This window comes from Andrena cerasifolii, chromosome 9, assembly GCF_050908995.1.
Source record: "Andrena cerasifolii isolate SP2316 chromosome 9, iyAndCera1_principal, whole genome shotgun sequence".
Taxonomy (NCBI): Eukaryota; Metazoa; Arthropoda; class Insecta; order Hymenoptera; family Andrenidae; genus Andrena; species Andrena cerasifolii.
This window is the reverse complement of record NC_135126.1, coordinates 7,037,255-7,052,332: the sequence shown is the minus strand read 5'-3', so window position 1 is coordinate 7,052,332 and position 15,078 is coordinate 7,037,255. Positions and strand designations below refer to the sequence as shown.

At 37.9% G+C, this 15,078-nt stretch overlaps 2 protein-coding genes across 5 annotated transcripts; both read right to left on the bottom strand.

Moving 5' to 3' along the window:
• Positions 1-124: 124 nt before the first annotated feature.
• Yem (yemanuclein) lies at positions 125-9,060 on the bottom strand. Of its 2 annotated transcripts, none has more exons than XM_076820476.1 (11): positions 8,724-9,060; positions 6,414-6,539; positions 5,632-5,733; positions 5,299-5,568; positions 5,061-5,223; positions 4,544-4,982; positions 4,312-4,473; positions 4,142-4,222; positions 3,272-3,385; positions 3,001-3,180; positions 125-2,833 (listed from the first exon to the last, which is right to left on the bottom strand). In XM_076820476.1, the coding sequence occupies exons 1-11, from the start codon at positions 8,916-8,918 to the stop codon at positions 1,522-1,524; spliced, it is 3,144 nt and encodes a 1,047-aa protein (XP_076676591.1). In that variant the 5' UTR covers positions 8,919-9,060; the 3' UTR covers positions 125-1,521. The 2 variants fall into 2 exon arrangements, with proteins under 2 accessions (XP_076676591.1, XP_076676592.1); XM_076820477.1 differs by having other exon boundaries at positions 5,064-5,223.
• Positions 9,061-9,256: 196 nt separating this feature from the next.
• Positions 9,257-13,468, bottom strand: LOC143373319 (uncharacterized). 3 transcript variants are annotated; one of them, XM_076820480.1, is made up of 10 exons: positions 13,278-13,468; positions 13,079-13,145; positions 11,464-12,997; positions 11,329-11,390; positions 11,038-11,236; positions 10,788-10,963; positions 10,247-10,709; positions 10,073-10,180; positions 9,774-9,994; positions 9,257-9,540 (listed from the first exon to the last, which is right to left on the bottom strand). In XM_076820480.1, exons 2-10 carry the CDS (start codon positions 13,089-13,091, stop codon positions 9,515-9,517), a joined length of 2,802 nt encoding a protein of 933 aa, XP_076676595.1. In that variant the 5' UTR covers positions 13,092-13,145; positions 13,278-13,468; the 3' UTR covers positions 9,257-9,514. The 3 variants fall into 3 exon arrangements, with proteins under 3 accessions (XP_076676595.1, XP_076676594.1, XP_076676593.1); XM_076820479.1 differs by having other exon boundaries at positions 9,257-9,994; positions 13,079-13,181; XM_076820478.1 differs by having other exon boundaries at positions 9,257-9,994.
• Between the last annotated feature and the right edge of the window lie 1,610 nt (positions 13,469-15,078).

Below are 15,078 nucleotides of genomic sequence, written 5' to 3'. Positions count from 1 at the left end.
AAAAATTTTTTGTTCAAATAAATTATTCCTATGAATATGTTATTTACAACTTACGAATATAATTTCAGAGGCTCCTCTACGGTATAGTTGTCGGACAAAGGTGAAGGTAAGAAATATATAGATATTGTAAAAAATATTCAAAACTTATATTTTACGTCGTCTTCATGGAAATTCTCGGTGCAGAATTGTACAAGACGTTTAATTATACTCTAAGTATCGTAAAGGGTAGGTAAGATGGGAGGGGGAGAAGAAGGTAATGTGGCATTATAATACATCACTAAACGTCATCTTTGTGTTCCAAAAATATCGTAGCTCTTTCTAAATAGTACTTTCACGCACATTCTCTCTTGCACTCTGGTTATTAAAATTGATCGTTCGATCGGGCAGCACACCAAGCTATACAGTTTTGCAGTTTACAAACAGAATTTAATAATCGTGGTAACTTCTTTTCTTTTTAATGCTTTACTCGAAATCCCTAAAAAATGTCGGTATATGAGACACATCTTTCGGTTTATCTTGCATTTTTGGTTTACAAGTATGATAAAGGGTGTATAGCATTCCGCCGTTCTACCACAACCCTTCTGCTGTCTTTCCAAATAATAAAATGACCGTTTTATCATTTGTGTGTACCGTGTTACGTTAAGCCAGCCAATTAGATGGTTATCCGATTGTGTGTGTATAATTTGGAAGGCGATGATTTTAATTTAGAATACGCGTCGAAAAATATACATACAGATTAGTCCATCTTTCCTCCGTTTCTCATCGTTAAAATTATAAATTGTCGTACGTGCGCAAAAGGAACACCGTTCGAAACATTCTATTTCACTCGGTGATTCAGGGTGGCCCGATACTATTAGAACAAATAGAAATGTGAACGTTCACTAACAGCGATAGCCCGACCCTTCTACAACCCGGCAATATGTAAAATTAAAAAGAAGTATTCTGCAATTATGTTTTCCGATAAAACAAAGTTACGCCGATCCATGTCGTCGTGCATCGATAACTATCCATGCTGGTGGACATGTGTTAAAATTGCCAAGTAGCGGCAGGCCGTCAAATAAAAAAGAAAAGGAAAATGGACCTTTACGGACCACCCCATTCACGGCGATGAATGGACGCTAACTTATTTACAAGTGTCTATACGATTAACATACTCCCATAATTTATACTTACTCTGTACACGCGCATTTTCAATTTACTACGAATGAATTAATATATGTACATATTTTGGCGGTTTGTTAAAATACTTAAAAATTCGTGCGACACAACATGGTCGCGGCACGCTATTCATTAGCTGGCGTATAAGTTTTGGTCGTCGACAATGACGCGGCTTGCAATGGAAGAAGTTCTGATCAGTTCCACGTTAATTTGTTTCCATAAAAAGTAATATAAATTTACTGAAACATCCGCCTATAGATTCTCTATGAAATTATTATCTGGTCACTGGCTTCCTCTATTTTTTAGACTCTGTTTAACATAATTTACGACTCTAGTGCACGTTATTCGACGGTGATAATATCATTACCATTGTGATTCATCTTTAGATTTCAGTTTGACGTCTTTTTTTATACATAAGCGTGAATATTCGTCCTGATAAATAGCACACTGTGCATTCGACTTATTAGGTTTCTGAATGTTACTATTAACTGGCGAATTACTCGGGGAGTATTTCATTTCCTGTAATTCTTGAAGTTCTTTTAACGATCGCATCACCATTTGTACGTCTTTTTCTTGTTCCGTTGGTTGCACCACCATATTATTTACCGGTTCCTCTAAAATAAGCCCCGTATCTTTCCGCTTATCTGTTATTCCTTTCGTAGACGCATCGTCGTTAATGATTTGACTTAAATAATTAGTAGCAGCAATAGTTTCTTCATTCTGTCTTTGCTCCTGTTCCTCTTTTGTAAGTGATGGTGTCGGCGGTGGGAGCGGGAGCGGTGGTTGTGGTTGCTGCTGTTGCATAGGCACTACATCTGAATTAATATTCCCTTGTTTTTCCATTACCTTTTGATCCTTCTTCCTCTTTTTAACGTCGTACGATTTATGCTTAACTTCCACGCACCGTTCCCTCCTTTTATCCTTTTTCTCAGTCTTATTAACTATATCGATATCTTTGTCCTCTGATTTCTTATCACTTTTCGTTTCTGTACTTTCGTGCAGCAGCCTGTGCTTCAAAGGTACGGGCTTCGAGTGCGGAGATGTTTGACTGGACGTAGGATAGCTAGAATGCTGAGGCTGCGTATATGAAGCTTCCTGTCTGTGTACGGAATGATGTCCACTTTGAGGCACTTCATTTGTGTTTGGAAGAACGTTTGAGGTTTCGGAATAAGCCGTAATAGAAACTACATCTTTCTTATTTTCATTCACCTTTGTAGACGTCTTGTGGTAATCGTTAACGGGCGTGATGGAAAGGGAACTATTAGCTAAGTCCATTAAATTAATCTTCTCTACGTGACATTTAACTGGCTTCTGAGCCATCAATTGAGCTGTAGGCACAACAGAGATCTTACCTACAGTGGAATTATTAACTGTCAAACTGTCGTGTTGCTGCCCCGTGTTACTAGCTTCCTTATTTTTATCCTTATGCTTTACGCTATGTTGCCTTTTCTCGGCATTATCGTTTGATTTTGTCGTCGGTTGCTTCACGAAATTTGTAGAGTTCTCTGTAATATTCGGAACTTTAGGTGCACTTGTTGCAGTTTTATCTTTCTCTTGAGAAGAGACGCTATTTACGGCTGATATCTCGATCTTTGCAGAACTATACACTGTATTTCCAGAAGTAGTGGTATTATCACTACCAATCTCTTTCAATTTTTTAGACTTCTTCTTCGGGCTGTAATTAAACCATGTTACGATTAATATGGCGAAACAAAAAATACGAGGTTCGGAATTATCAACGTACTACAGAGTACAAGTTTCTGTGTGAAAATAAACGACGAAATTAACAAAACCAATACGAACTTAGAACTACGTTCGTGGTAAACTCATAGTACTACTTACACAGGTTCATAATCATCAACAAATTTTAACAAAGTATGCCCATTCATGTATCCATGCGGCCATAACGGTAATACTTGACGAAGCAAATACGATCCAACAAAAGTGTACATACTTAATTTTCTTGGTCTTAAGACATTATAGCATTGTCTCCTTGCATTAGCGATTTCACAGACAAGTTTTCTGCAAAACAAAAGAGAAGTTGATATATCGATACCAGATTTCTTCACCGAACGGTCTTAATGTAGTATAAGCTTGATTTCGAGAGATTTACTTTGCTTCGTCGGTCCAAGGGAATCGTTTTTTAGGAATCTTCGACTTATCTGAATTCTCACAATTATCCTCATCGTCGGAACTTTCAGCATTCGCGGGCGATTCTTCCATTTCCCTGAAACGAGCATGTTTATTGTAAACGAAGGAGAAAAGAGGTAATTATTGCGGTATTCATAACATGATGATGATAAAGTATGATGATCAGCATACATCGTAATAATAAATTTTATAATTTGACAAATTCCTGCACAAGAATATATCACGAATTCCTGCATAGGAATTTACCCACGATCGTCGAATCAAGTTCCAATAAATGTAAGGCTCTGTAGCTTATGACAAAAAGGGATGATGCTTATGAAAAACTAAACACTGATACTGATGATAAAAAGCCCCGCTATGTGTCCGCTATCTCAATGTAATAACAAATAAGTAGAAGGCATGTTATTTCATTTTCCGTGTAGAAAATGATTAGCATTATCTAAAGTGTACATTGAGATAGCAGAAATAAGTAAGCATGAGTAGAATAAGGGAAAAGTAGAGAAGATAGAAGAAATGGAAGATAAAGAACAACCGGAAAGGCGAGAATAGAAAGGGTTTCCTTCCTCTTACGAGGGGCACCTTACCAACAGTACCGGTATATATCCCAGTATAAATGAGGACTAAGAAATAGAAAATAACAATAAGTTCCTATTTAAAGTTATTTAGGGGATTAATGTATGTTAGAATTCTCAAAGACGTTATATCTAATCTAAATTTCTCTGTGCTTTTAACTAATCCAAGATTGAAGTATAATTTCTGCCAACTCCAAGAATAAGTGCCAATACTAATTACTTGGGAAAAAATAGAAAGAAATATTTGGAAAAATATTTACTTTTTTTCAGCGACCTTCTGACATTCGTCAAGATATTTGCACATCACAGATGGCATTATTCCATTGATGACATCTTTTAACCTGTAACGAAATAATATTAAATATTAAACGTCCATCATGATTACAGGAAGTTCATTGCAAACTAAATGTGCCACGAAAGTATAAGTTACCTTTGTATGAGATCTTTGATTTTAAAGTCAAGATCCTCCACATACAATTTTTTCGCCCTATTTTGAAGGGCCATTTTACTACATGGTAGAAATCGCGACAGATGCCCGTATGTGTCTAGCCTTAGACTCGGGGAAGAAAGCATCCTTAATCTTTTCTCTAAACTGAATTAGAAACAATGATCTTAAATACTCATCCCGTTAATGCATGAAATGGTGAAATAATTACACTCACCTAAGCAAAAATCCGTTCACCGCTGTATTGAAAAATTTAGTCTTTCCTTCTTTACTATTTTCAGCACGCGCCTTCAATTTATTAACTATTTCTACAACATTTTCTGGAAGAGAATCAGGCAATGGTGCTTCTTCTTTATCAACATCGTCACAATCAGATTCCGTGCCTATACATCGAGATTTGCCAGAATCCGTTGTGTCTCTGCTCGATTCATCCTCGACTCTAGCAGCATTAACTACGCTCTCTATTGCATCATCAATATTACTATCTTTAGTGCCTAATTTCTTTAACTCTAACTTCTTCCCATCAAAACCATTACTACTGTTGTTGGATGTCTTTTTCTCAAACTTTTTTATATCGAACTTCTTATCTGATGTGTTTTTAATTTTTTGAGTATCTATTTTATCAGGCTTTTTCTTATCTTCTTGATCCTCTGAAACTAATATTTACGAAACCTTTTAGAACCGTCTTACATTATTTTTCATAAGAACTTTTTTTTATACGCAATTGCATGTACCACCTTCAGCATCAGTAATTTCTCCTTTCTCTTTCCGCCTATTTATAGCGTCTCCATCTTGTTGAGAATTTTGCTGGTCTTGTGATGTCTGTGGTTTCTTTTTCTTTTTAATAATATTATCCTGAGCAGGCTTCTTTTCTCCATTTTCATCTACTTTTTGTTTCTGCAAAACAGAACGGTTTTTTTTTAGCACAAAACAGCGACTAATTAAGTGGTACTCTTCTATAACATCAGTTACTTTTCTTGGTTGGTCACCAGTAATGTCTTCGGCTTCATCCTCGTCCGATGAGCTAAGATTTCGTTTCTCTGATCTCTTTGGACTATCCACATCCTCGGTGTCTTCCTCGCTGCTTTCGCTACTTTCCTCGTCGTTACTATTATTAGTATTATTATTATTGTTGTTATGAACCAATGAATGCCGATCAGCTGCCCTGAATTCCAGAGCTCCACAATTAATATAAAAACCTCCGTGTGCCGTAGTCACCCCTTCTGGTACAATCTCATCGTACTGTAATAAATATTAAACATATATGTACATTTGGTTTTAATAATTATTCCATGCACTACGTACCGCATCGGTATTGTCGATGAAGGAATCGTTCTCATCGTACCCAGCACCCAAATCCACGTAACCGTCATATTTACGTCTCTTCTTTCCCGTAGTAGATGTTCCCTGTAACCAAACGAAACTTTTGTACATACATTTTTCAACATTCGTTACCATCAGGGTTGCCAGCTCTTCGGCATTCGGCCGGAGTCTCAGGTTTTGAACCGCTGTCTCCAGCCTCAGGCAGGCACAATAAAAATCTCCGGCAAAATAGAGAATATTCTAATAAATATTCATAATACTTTTATTATTATTATTACTCCTTTATAAGAAGTCATTGGGTGAATTCCACTTACGCGCAAATCGCCCGAGAGTTTCATTAGGGTAGATTTCCTTATACGCGACTGGACGCATCGTCAAGAATTTCAAAGTCGATTTTCTCGAAAATGAAGCGCAATATCAAAAAATTTTATACCTTTTTCTCGACTTATTTACTTGTTATAAGTCGAAAAGAAAGAGTAACTTTTTTTCGTATCGCGCTTCATTTTCGAGAAAATCGACTTTGAAATTCTTGACGTTGCCTCCAAGGAAATCCAGCTTAATGAAAAGCAAGAGAGATTTGGGCATAAGTGGAATTTGCCCATTATAATGAATTTTAGATGCCTGTTTTCTAATTGTTCCTTTTTCTCTCTCCCCTCCGCCCGCCCGACTGCAATCCTCAATGAAACTGAAATCTCCGGCAAAAGATCAGGCCTGATCTGACAACCCTGGTTACCATAAAGCTAATTAAATAACGTTTTACATACATATTTTGCTTCGAACCGTCTTGCCATATCCCGAAGTTTATCATCGTCCTCGTCTTCATCGTCGAACGGCAGTCCATTCGTTGCATTTTCCTCCCCTCGCTTGAGAACCTCCTTTCGACGTTTTTTCTACAAAATTAAATCACCAATTTGTTTAAAGGTTCGAGCGCGATGGCGCGATATTATTAACGACCATTAACCGGATATCACCTACTAACCCACAGCAAGCTGCGGTTACGCTTTAATTCCGGCGCGCACTTTCGCCGTTTTATCAAAAATTCAGAAATAGTCCACGTGTTGCGCATGCACGCAACTCACCAGCTACGCTCGTAATTACTTTGATTGATGAAACTCAAACACTGCACGTGTATCGATAAAAAAAAAAAATATAAAAAAAGATGAAACAGTGGTTGTCTCGGCTGCCCCGTTTCGCGTTAACAATAACGCAAATGTTGATACTTTAAAAGATATTCATGCTTAAATTTACACAGAAAATACGATGCTCTCTGTTGTATGTCGCGACTAATGCATAAATCAATTAAAAACATTTCGAAACGATTTCGCAAAATATTTATTACCAATATTTATACAAAGAAAATAAATGTTGTAAAACATTCGGAGCTACATGTATTTGAAAACGGGAGTGTAAAAAAGGTAGAGAAATAAAGTTGATTCAGAAGGAGGCATAAGCTGTCCATTGATACCAGGAGCACATACGGCGAAAGAGTAGCACTCTTGCTCTTTCCCTCGAGACGTGCAACTTCCTGTTATCTTCTGCTCTCCTAGTACCAGAGACGCTACAATGAGTGATTGGTACCAATAAAAATGCAACGGTCAATAAGTTTAAACATATGTGCTTTAAGCATTATAAGCGAGTACGAAATAAATAACATATAATTACAATGTCTGTAATCGTGTGCCATAACGGAATGAAATTTGAACAATAACTAGGGCAAACATCGACAAGCAGGTTCGCATAGATATTACCTTTAATATTTATAACGTTCTCATATTTTTTAATTTATTACGAATTAGCACATCAATATCGAATGCAAAACGATTAGAACAATTTTATTCGAAACACGGTTTCGTGTAAAATATATATATAATAAAGAACGCGCGAAAGTGAAAATTTCGAAGTTGCTTCGGCTAATAGTACTTAGTAACAACACTTTTCAAGTGGAATCCTCAAAAAAGATCTATCGATACGGACCTGAAAACCCACTTAAAAGTAAAAGTCGATATATCGTTGAAATTTTGAAAGAGCCTCAAACAAGAACAAAGACACCATTTTTTTCCAGACAAATATCGCGTATTCCCTTCACTTGCGAATAATTAGAATTTTTTTTTTGTTCGGAAGAACAAAGATCTGATCGTACGTGTGGGAAACATAAACACAGATGTATCGATAAAAAAAATGAAAGAATGAGGGAGAACAAAAAGGCGTAATCGAGCATCGATACGAATATCAGATATAGTTTCAGAGGAACGTGCAACGTGTTTTATACGTGTCGATAGTCACGAGTTCGTCCTCGATGCATCGATCACGAAATTAACAATGAGGTTTCTCGTGCACATACGTGAGATTAACACGATAAGACACGCATAAAGCTGTCGCTTGTACGAACTAGTATCGTTTAAAAATGTTAAACGAAAGTGTGATAGACGCACGAACGATTCAAAATGTACAAGCGTACGCGGCACGAATGCAGGCATGCCGCTTGGAGGAATTCGCAATGCCGGATTGTAAGGTCGTATAGCAGTAGTTCCGTGTGCCTATTTTATATAGGCTGAACAATGACTATCGAAAATGATCCGTTGAAAAGTGAGTTCGTGGGCAGGCTTGGAAAGAAGCTCAACGAACGTAACAGACGGTGCCTCGTGGAAGCATACGTTGACACGGGCATACACCGGCAACGCGTTGTGACGTTTCTATTCGATGGCTTCGAATTGATCACACCTTTTTCTACCAGGCTAGACGTAATACCGAGGTACCCTGGGTCGAAAAGTTAGCCGACCATAAAAAAGTAACGTGTCGCGAGGCACCCGGATCCCAAACGGCAATCGCGACATGACAATTCGCCTAAGCGGCAGGCACCAGTTCCCCTCGTCTCGTGCATCGCAAAAATGGGCGATCCCATTGGAATTTTTGCAGTTTCTTGTCAAAGTGCGTGTGCACGAAACGAAATCGTAGCCGGTGTTTGCTAGGCCTGGCGAGATGTTTTGGCAGACTCAAGCGTATGGACAGAGGCATTGCAGGCTTTGTTTTCCTTTTGGTTGGACGTATTAAACGGGTGAAAGGAAGAAACTGACCTCGGCTGCTTTGAGGAGCTGTGCATAGTTGAACTCAGGACATGCCTTCTCGTTCGACTCTGGCAGGGTGAGTGTGAAGCGGAAGGAGGGCGCGAGCTGTTTGCCCTTTTCCCCCTTTTTCTCCTTCTTCGTGGCGTAGCCCAAGGACTCCGGAAACTCCAAGGTCTGCAAAGGTACCCGTTTAGCCTCTGACATTCCTACATTTGCACCGAACTCAACGCGGATCACGGAAACACTGCGAACACTGCGGCGACAACATGGTCCTTTCTCTCAAACACCGCACCGACACCGCCACTCGCACGTCGCCATCTTCGGCTCGACTGTTTTTAGAGTGCGCTGTTGATGCCGCCGCCACACCGCGAACTTAGCGCGTGCGCGCTCCCCGTGCATCTGATCTAAAGGCAAGGTTCTCATCGAATAGCCGCGACATTTCACGTAGAAACAGCCTTAATAGTTGCAATAAATTATTGGATATTATAAAAATATGAAATCGCTTTAACAATACACCGCTACTACAACGAATTATTCGATTGTACTGCTATAACAGTATGTGTTTGCCATTAATATACAAAATATCTTAAGCTTCTTTGGGTCTACGATCCTGTTTGGTTACTTTGTCTTTTATTAATTACAATCAAGGTACAATGATTTATTTTGCACATATCATTTATTGTCCAGTCTTGAAACTAACTTTAGAAGCTATAATCGTGTCTATACAGTTAATCTACAAAAAAAAATCTATATATGTACATACAAATAGCATAACCTCGTCTCTGTATACAATAAAAATCTCATTCCAAAATTCGCATTCCAATGCCTGCAATGGTAAGATCGGGTCAGTTTTGCTCAGTCATAAAATGTTTGTCTAAAATACGAGTTCTCGAATAGTGTCAAGGTATATTAAAATTCCATATTTTATGCGTAAAATAAAGAACATTTAAAACAATGCTCGATGAAAATTCTACCACTAAATACTCTAACCAGGAATATCTGGATCGTTCTCAAAATTTTCTTGTTTCTTTGCGATTTTAACTGCTGAAAATTGCTGACCTAAAGTCTTCATTACTTCGGCGTGTCTCATGTTACGCTCTTTCTTTACAAAATTGTAATTCTGCTTTACGTAAAGAGCGAACCCTGTGGGTTCTCTTTTCGGTGTTTGTACTTGTACAGTCCCAGCTTTCGTCGTTTTGTTTAGTAATAGCTCAAATTTTCCATAGCAATGGCCACATCGTTTCCTCTCAATGTCCAAAGATTTAGAATGTCTGCCGATGCTAAAACAAAGTTTCCACCATGCCGTATAGACGAATGAACGTCGAATTGCATTACAAATTATACGGAGAACAGTTTACCTGTATCCGCAGCCTACACATCTATACGTGAATTTCGTTTTGATTTTATAGTCATGACACCTCCGTATTGGCGGCAGCTCGGGAAATGTCTTCATGGCTTTATTGGCCCTGGGATATTAGAAATCAGAATAACTTGTAATAATTGTAAAGATAGCAAATATTACTGCAACGCACCATCCTGTCCAAAATGGACCATGACCATCCGACACGCTGTTGATCAACCAAGCTGCTGCATGGCACATTTCATGAATTAAAGTGTCACGTAATCTATCTGGTGTATCCAGAACCTTTGTTGCTAAAACTATCCTCGAAGACTTCACAACACCTCCGAGTGTTTTTAAAGACTTCTTGTTATAACAAAACCCAGCTGTTCCTCTCATACGGATATTCCATTCAATCGACAAGTCTTCTGGTAGCTTCTTGTCAAATACCTTTTCATTGTATAATTTGAACAAATAATTGCATAAAGCCTCTTTACTGCTTTTAAAATCAATTCTGTACTTCTTAGCATCTGGGTGTGCATTGGCGATAGGAACACCTTCAGAGAGGGATGCTAAGAAGCCATGCTGTTGCTTGTTAGAAGTTATCTTCCTTCCAGTATTTATTTTAGACGTTTGGTAGGAAGTCTTACTCGGATCTGTAAAAACATATTCTCGTATAAAAGTAAAAAAATGTAGTATAAAAATTACTAACGCAGTTTAAGGACGTATATTACCTTTTGTAACTGTGGGTCTTGGTGGCACATAATCACCAGGATCAAATTCGCTAGTACTCGAATTTTCACTGTCGTCATTGCTAAACGATAATTTTCTTCTTCTTATGTCATGTACCGGACTACTGTTACTCTTGTCGGCTTCACTTTCGGTATCCGAGTCGCATATCGCAATAGCTCTATAAAATGAGTTATAACCATTGGTAAAAAATTCCTTATACTTCTAAGCATCCTAAATATATATATTCATTACCGTTGCGTATTTGATGAGAGCGGTGTCTTGAGTTTTTCACCGTTCCGTGATATTCTTGGATTTGTCAGTGCAGTGTAGTATAAACTATCGGATCCACTTCCTGATGATTCCTGATCGTTAATAAAGCTATCTATTTGCTTAGAATTCTTTCGTTCAGTCGTTTTTGCTGAATACTTTTGTAATCTTAAGTCCTTTGAAACTAAATAATATTTTAAATGGTTAGTGTAGTCTATTTAACACGCGTATAAAAGTAACAGCTATCCCAGTATGATTTATAACATAATAACTCACATATGTTGGAATCGTCATCATCTGAATCCGCTACATAAAACTTGTGTTTAGTTATTTCTTTCCTGAAATGTGTAGATTGTTAATTACAGTAGCTTTAAGGTGATCGCAAAATCAAAGTAACTATTTCCAATTTACCTTTCAGTCTGAATACCTCTACTTTTTATAGGAATGCCTTGTTTTCGTGGTTCAGACCTTGGAAGCAACACATCCGCCTTTTCTCGCCAGGATTTACCATACAACTTATCTAATATGTCTGCGCAATCCATAACGTCCACCTTTTGTGGTGCATTCGTTGCAGCAGTTGAAACTGTAGTTTTAGTAGTATGATTGCCTATTAATGTACGCAGCTCAAGAACATTATTTTCCGCTCGTTGTGTAAATTCATGCAATGTAATCTGCCGCGATACCGTGTTGCAAGTTTGATTCGTTATTCTTTTATCCCTCATAGGTGTATGATGTATTTTTCCTCTATTATTTGGAGTTTCATAATTCATTTCCAATCTTTCTAGGCTGCTGTTTCCAGAGCTTATTTCACCTTTACTACTGGCAGGCACAATACTAAAGGAACTGTCGCTTTTTGAGTCAGGCGAATTCGCCATGAGCCACTGCGAGATTTGTCTCTTCTTCCTTTCTGATAATTCGGCAGACGGGATTTTCAAATCTCTTTTTACATCTGGCGCAGGCAACAATTTATTACTATAATTTCTATTGGGATTTGTTACATTTACTTGAGAACTTTCAATAACGTCGCTCTCAAAATCCTCCGGAGTGTCACTGATAATTTTATTGCTTTTTTTCAAGTTGCCTTTGAGTGAAATAGCTGGATGTATATCGCTGTCTACGCTTTCATCGATTATTACATTATTTTCTCTCCTTGGTGATTCGTATTGTATTTTTGTCGCCTTTATATTTTTCATAATGTTCTGAGCATCCTTGCGTGTAATCTTTTTCGTAATAATACTACGATGTTTATCATTAGTGGATGAAGTTTTACTCGAGGGATATAAGCTTTTCGAGCTTTTAGTACTGCTAGTACTAGCGGCGCAACTCGACAACATATCACTTCCATTGCCTGAATTAGTCTGAATCTGAGGTTTCGTCTTTGATATAGCTTTCACATTGTTTTCTGAAGTACAACCGACATAACTACTGCTAGTTTTATTGGAAGACTGAATGAATCTTTTACTTTGTTCGCTACTGTTGGATGAAGTCTCATCAGAAGTATACATTCCATTATTCACATTTATGGCACTCTTTTTTGTTGGATTATGACTAATATAGTTGTGTTTTTTATTCACCCTCCATGCTTGGAAGAATCTTTCACTTTCAGTATCAGGGCAGTCAGAATCCGAAGAGTCCAAAATACATACTTCCTTGTTTGCAATGAACTGTTTGTTTGATTTCATTTTTAATTTCGGTTCAGGGAAACACTTAGGACTAAAACAATCAGAACTAGAATCGCTTATCACTATTACTTCTTTCCCGTGCTTTTCAACTGTATCTTGTGTGTCGGATATAGCGGAATCTTGGGACAATTTCAAGCAAAAGTTTTGTGATCCATTCGCAGATCCTTCCATTTCTTTATCAGAATCCGTTGTTATACTTTCATGCTTATAATATAGCTTTTTCTCGTGTGTTTTACTCTTTACTTTACAATCCGATTCATTCTCTATAACAATCGACTCGGAATTAAGAGCCATGCTATATAAAGCAAAAATATAAATATTATAAACTGAGTTGGCTCACTTACCATAATTGGGCATTCTTAAAGTCAATAGCAGTCCTTCAGTTTATACATACATCGTGCGGACTATGTTCTAAAATGTATTAAATGTAGTACATTAATTATAATTCTGTCCAGAAATCGAAGACGGAAATAAATCTCAGTACATGCTGGTCAGAAGTGTAAACAAAAATAAAGTATAATTTAAATCGTATTTATGACATACCATCGACGAAAATTGAGCGGCGAAATATTAAGGCAACTTCTCTGGTACATCTATCACAATATAAAAAGATTACAGTACATCAGAATATACTTTCTTACGAAATCTCGTGTAAAAACTTTCGATTCGGAAAAGTACGGGGCCACCACGGTTTCGGTTCGAACGATCAGTCCGTTAGACAGTTGAAGCAGTGTAGCCAACTATCAACACAGAAATACCAACCAGTTGAATCTTTCGTGTAGAAGACAGTAGCGTGAAAATTTATGAATATCATGGATAATTTAAAAAGTGCTTTGAATTTGTAACTTCTGTTTGGATTGGTTAGCGGGAAATGTCGACCCAAAACAGGCCTTCTACAGGATTTCGTGGAAATGGAAAGGGTATGTCCATAAAATATCAGACTATCTTGAGCTCTAAAGGACGCTTATAAGCAGACCACTTTATGCATAACTTTATTAATGTATGTCCTCTGCTACTTATAAATGAGCAGCAAGTAGGATACGTTGATAATTAGTCATAGAGTGCTATTAAAGCAATGTCCCAGCATTGCCTGAATATTTATTACCAAAGGAGAAGATTGCCATTTAGAAGTTACAGGAGAAAAATAGGAGTAGGCATGTCTTAAAGGAAAACTGTCTTTCCCATAACGATTTATCAATTTTACTTAAAGTGCAGCAACGGTGCACGACCATTAATTTCACTTCGACGTACTCAATTCTTATATACTTGCAATTGCACAATTTCTCTTACTTTGTCGAGATCAAGCGAACTAGAACGAATTGTTGGTTAAACGCAGCGTAAAGGAAGAACCGGAAGTAGGTTATGAACTCGAAACTGTCCGCCCAACAAAGATTTGAAATCGCGTTCGATAGCGTTCGGTAATAATTCATATCTATAGAGATAGATCACCACCGTATCACGCGGGGTGAAATTGCTATCAGATTTTTGTTCCATATATTTGTCCTTGAATATTGGATTAAATCGTTGCGCGATAAATCAAAGTTTTAATTAAACGCCGCGTAATGAATTATTGCCTCGACCACAGAGTACGGTGCGAACCAGATTTACACTAAAGATTTATACCAGTTTAAACTTATATTTCAACCAGAGCGGCAGAGCAAACATTTCTCTTAGATTAAGACCCTTGTCGGATTATGATCGATTCTCGTTCCCAAACTGCGAATCCCGTTTTATTTGAATAAGTCAGCTGAGTCAAGGCATGACATCCTGCGGCTCTGAAACTAATATCATTATCACTGTATGCGAGGGGAATAAATATCGCTACATATCCTCGCGTAACCAACGAAATACGAGTAGAGGGAAAACCTTGGGGAAAAGATACCGTTTAATGAGTGCGTGAAAATGTTTTATAGCGGCGCGGTTACTCGCATTTTCCTAGAAAAAGACGCGCATAGGATTTTATCTCTCCGTGTTCTGGAGAAACGATTTCCGAGAGCATTTAATAGAAAATCGTCGGGTGAAACTGAATTCCCAGGAAATCGCGCTTCCCCTGTATTTGAGAAGTCGATCGAGTCAGCAGAATTGACCAAGAGTCACCGTAAGTTGTAGGTGGGATAAAGAGCACGAGGAGTTGCGCGAATCGCGCTATTTCTTCGTTTGAGAAAAGTTCTCGCGTCGATCTTGATGCTAGCCTTAGGGTGTTTTCGTAAGTTTCAAGGCGTTACTTTAACGGCCACAAATTACAAGGAGCTCGTTTACGATCGCGATTAACTGGGGCAAAAATCTCGATAAGACTGAAACGATTCACGATAATCGTAACTCGTCACAATTATACCGAAGTTTC

Excerpts from the sequence above, each read along its gene's own strand:
- LOC143373319 (XM_076820479.1), bottom strand. Across the intron at positions 10,964-11,037 it reads CTCTCATCAAATACGCAACG|AGCTATTGCGATATGCGACT; the intron begins GTAATGAATATA and ends CTCATTTTATAG. Across the intron at positions 9,995-10,072 it reads TGTGTAGGCTGCGGATACAG|CATCGGCAGACATTCTAAAT; the intron begins GTAAACTGTTCT and ends ACTTTGTTTTAG.
- Yem (XM_076820476.1), bottom strand. The coding sequence starts at position 8,918 with ATGTCAGAGGCTAAACGGGTACCTTTGCAGACCTTGGAGTTTCCGGAG. Across the intron at positions 5,569-5,631 it reads TCATCGACAATACCGATGCG|TACGATGAGATTGTACCAGA; the intron begins GTACGTAGTGCA and ends TATTTATTACAG. Across the intron at positions 2,834-3,000 it reads GTTGATGATTATGAACCTGT|CCCGAAGAAGAAGTCTAAAA; the intron begins GTAAGTAGTACT and ends GTTTAATTACAG.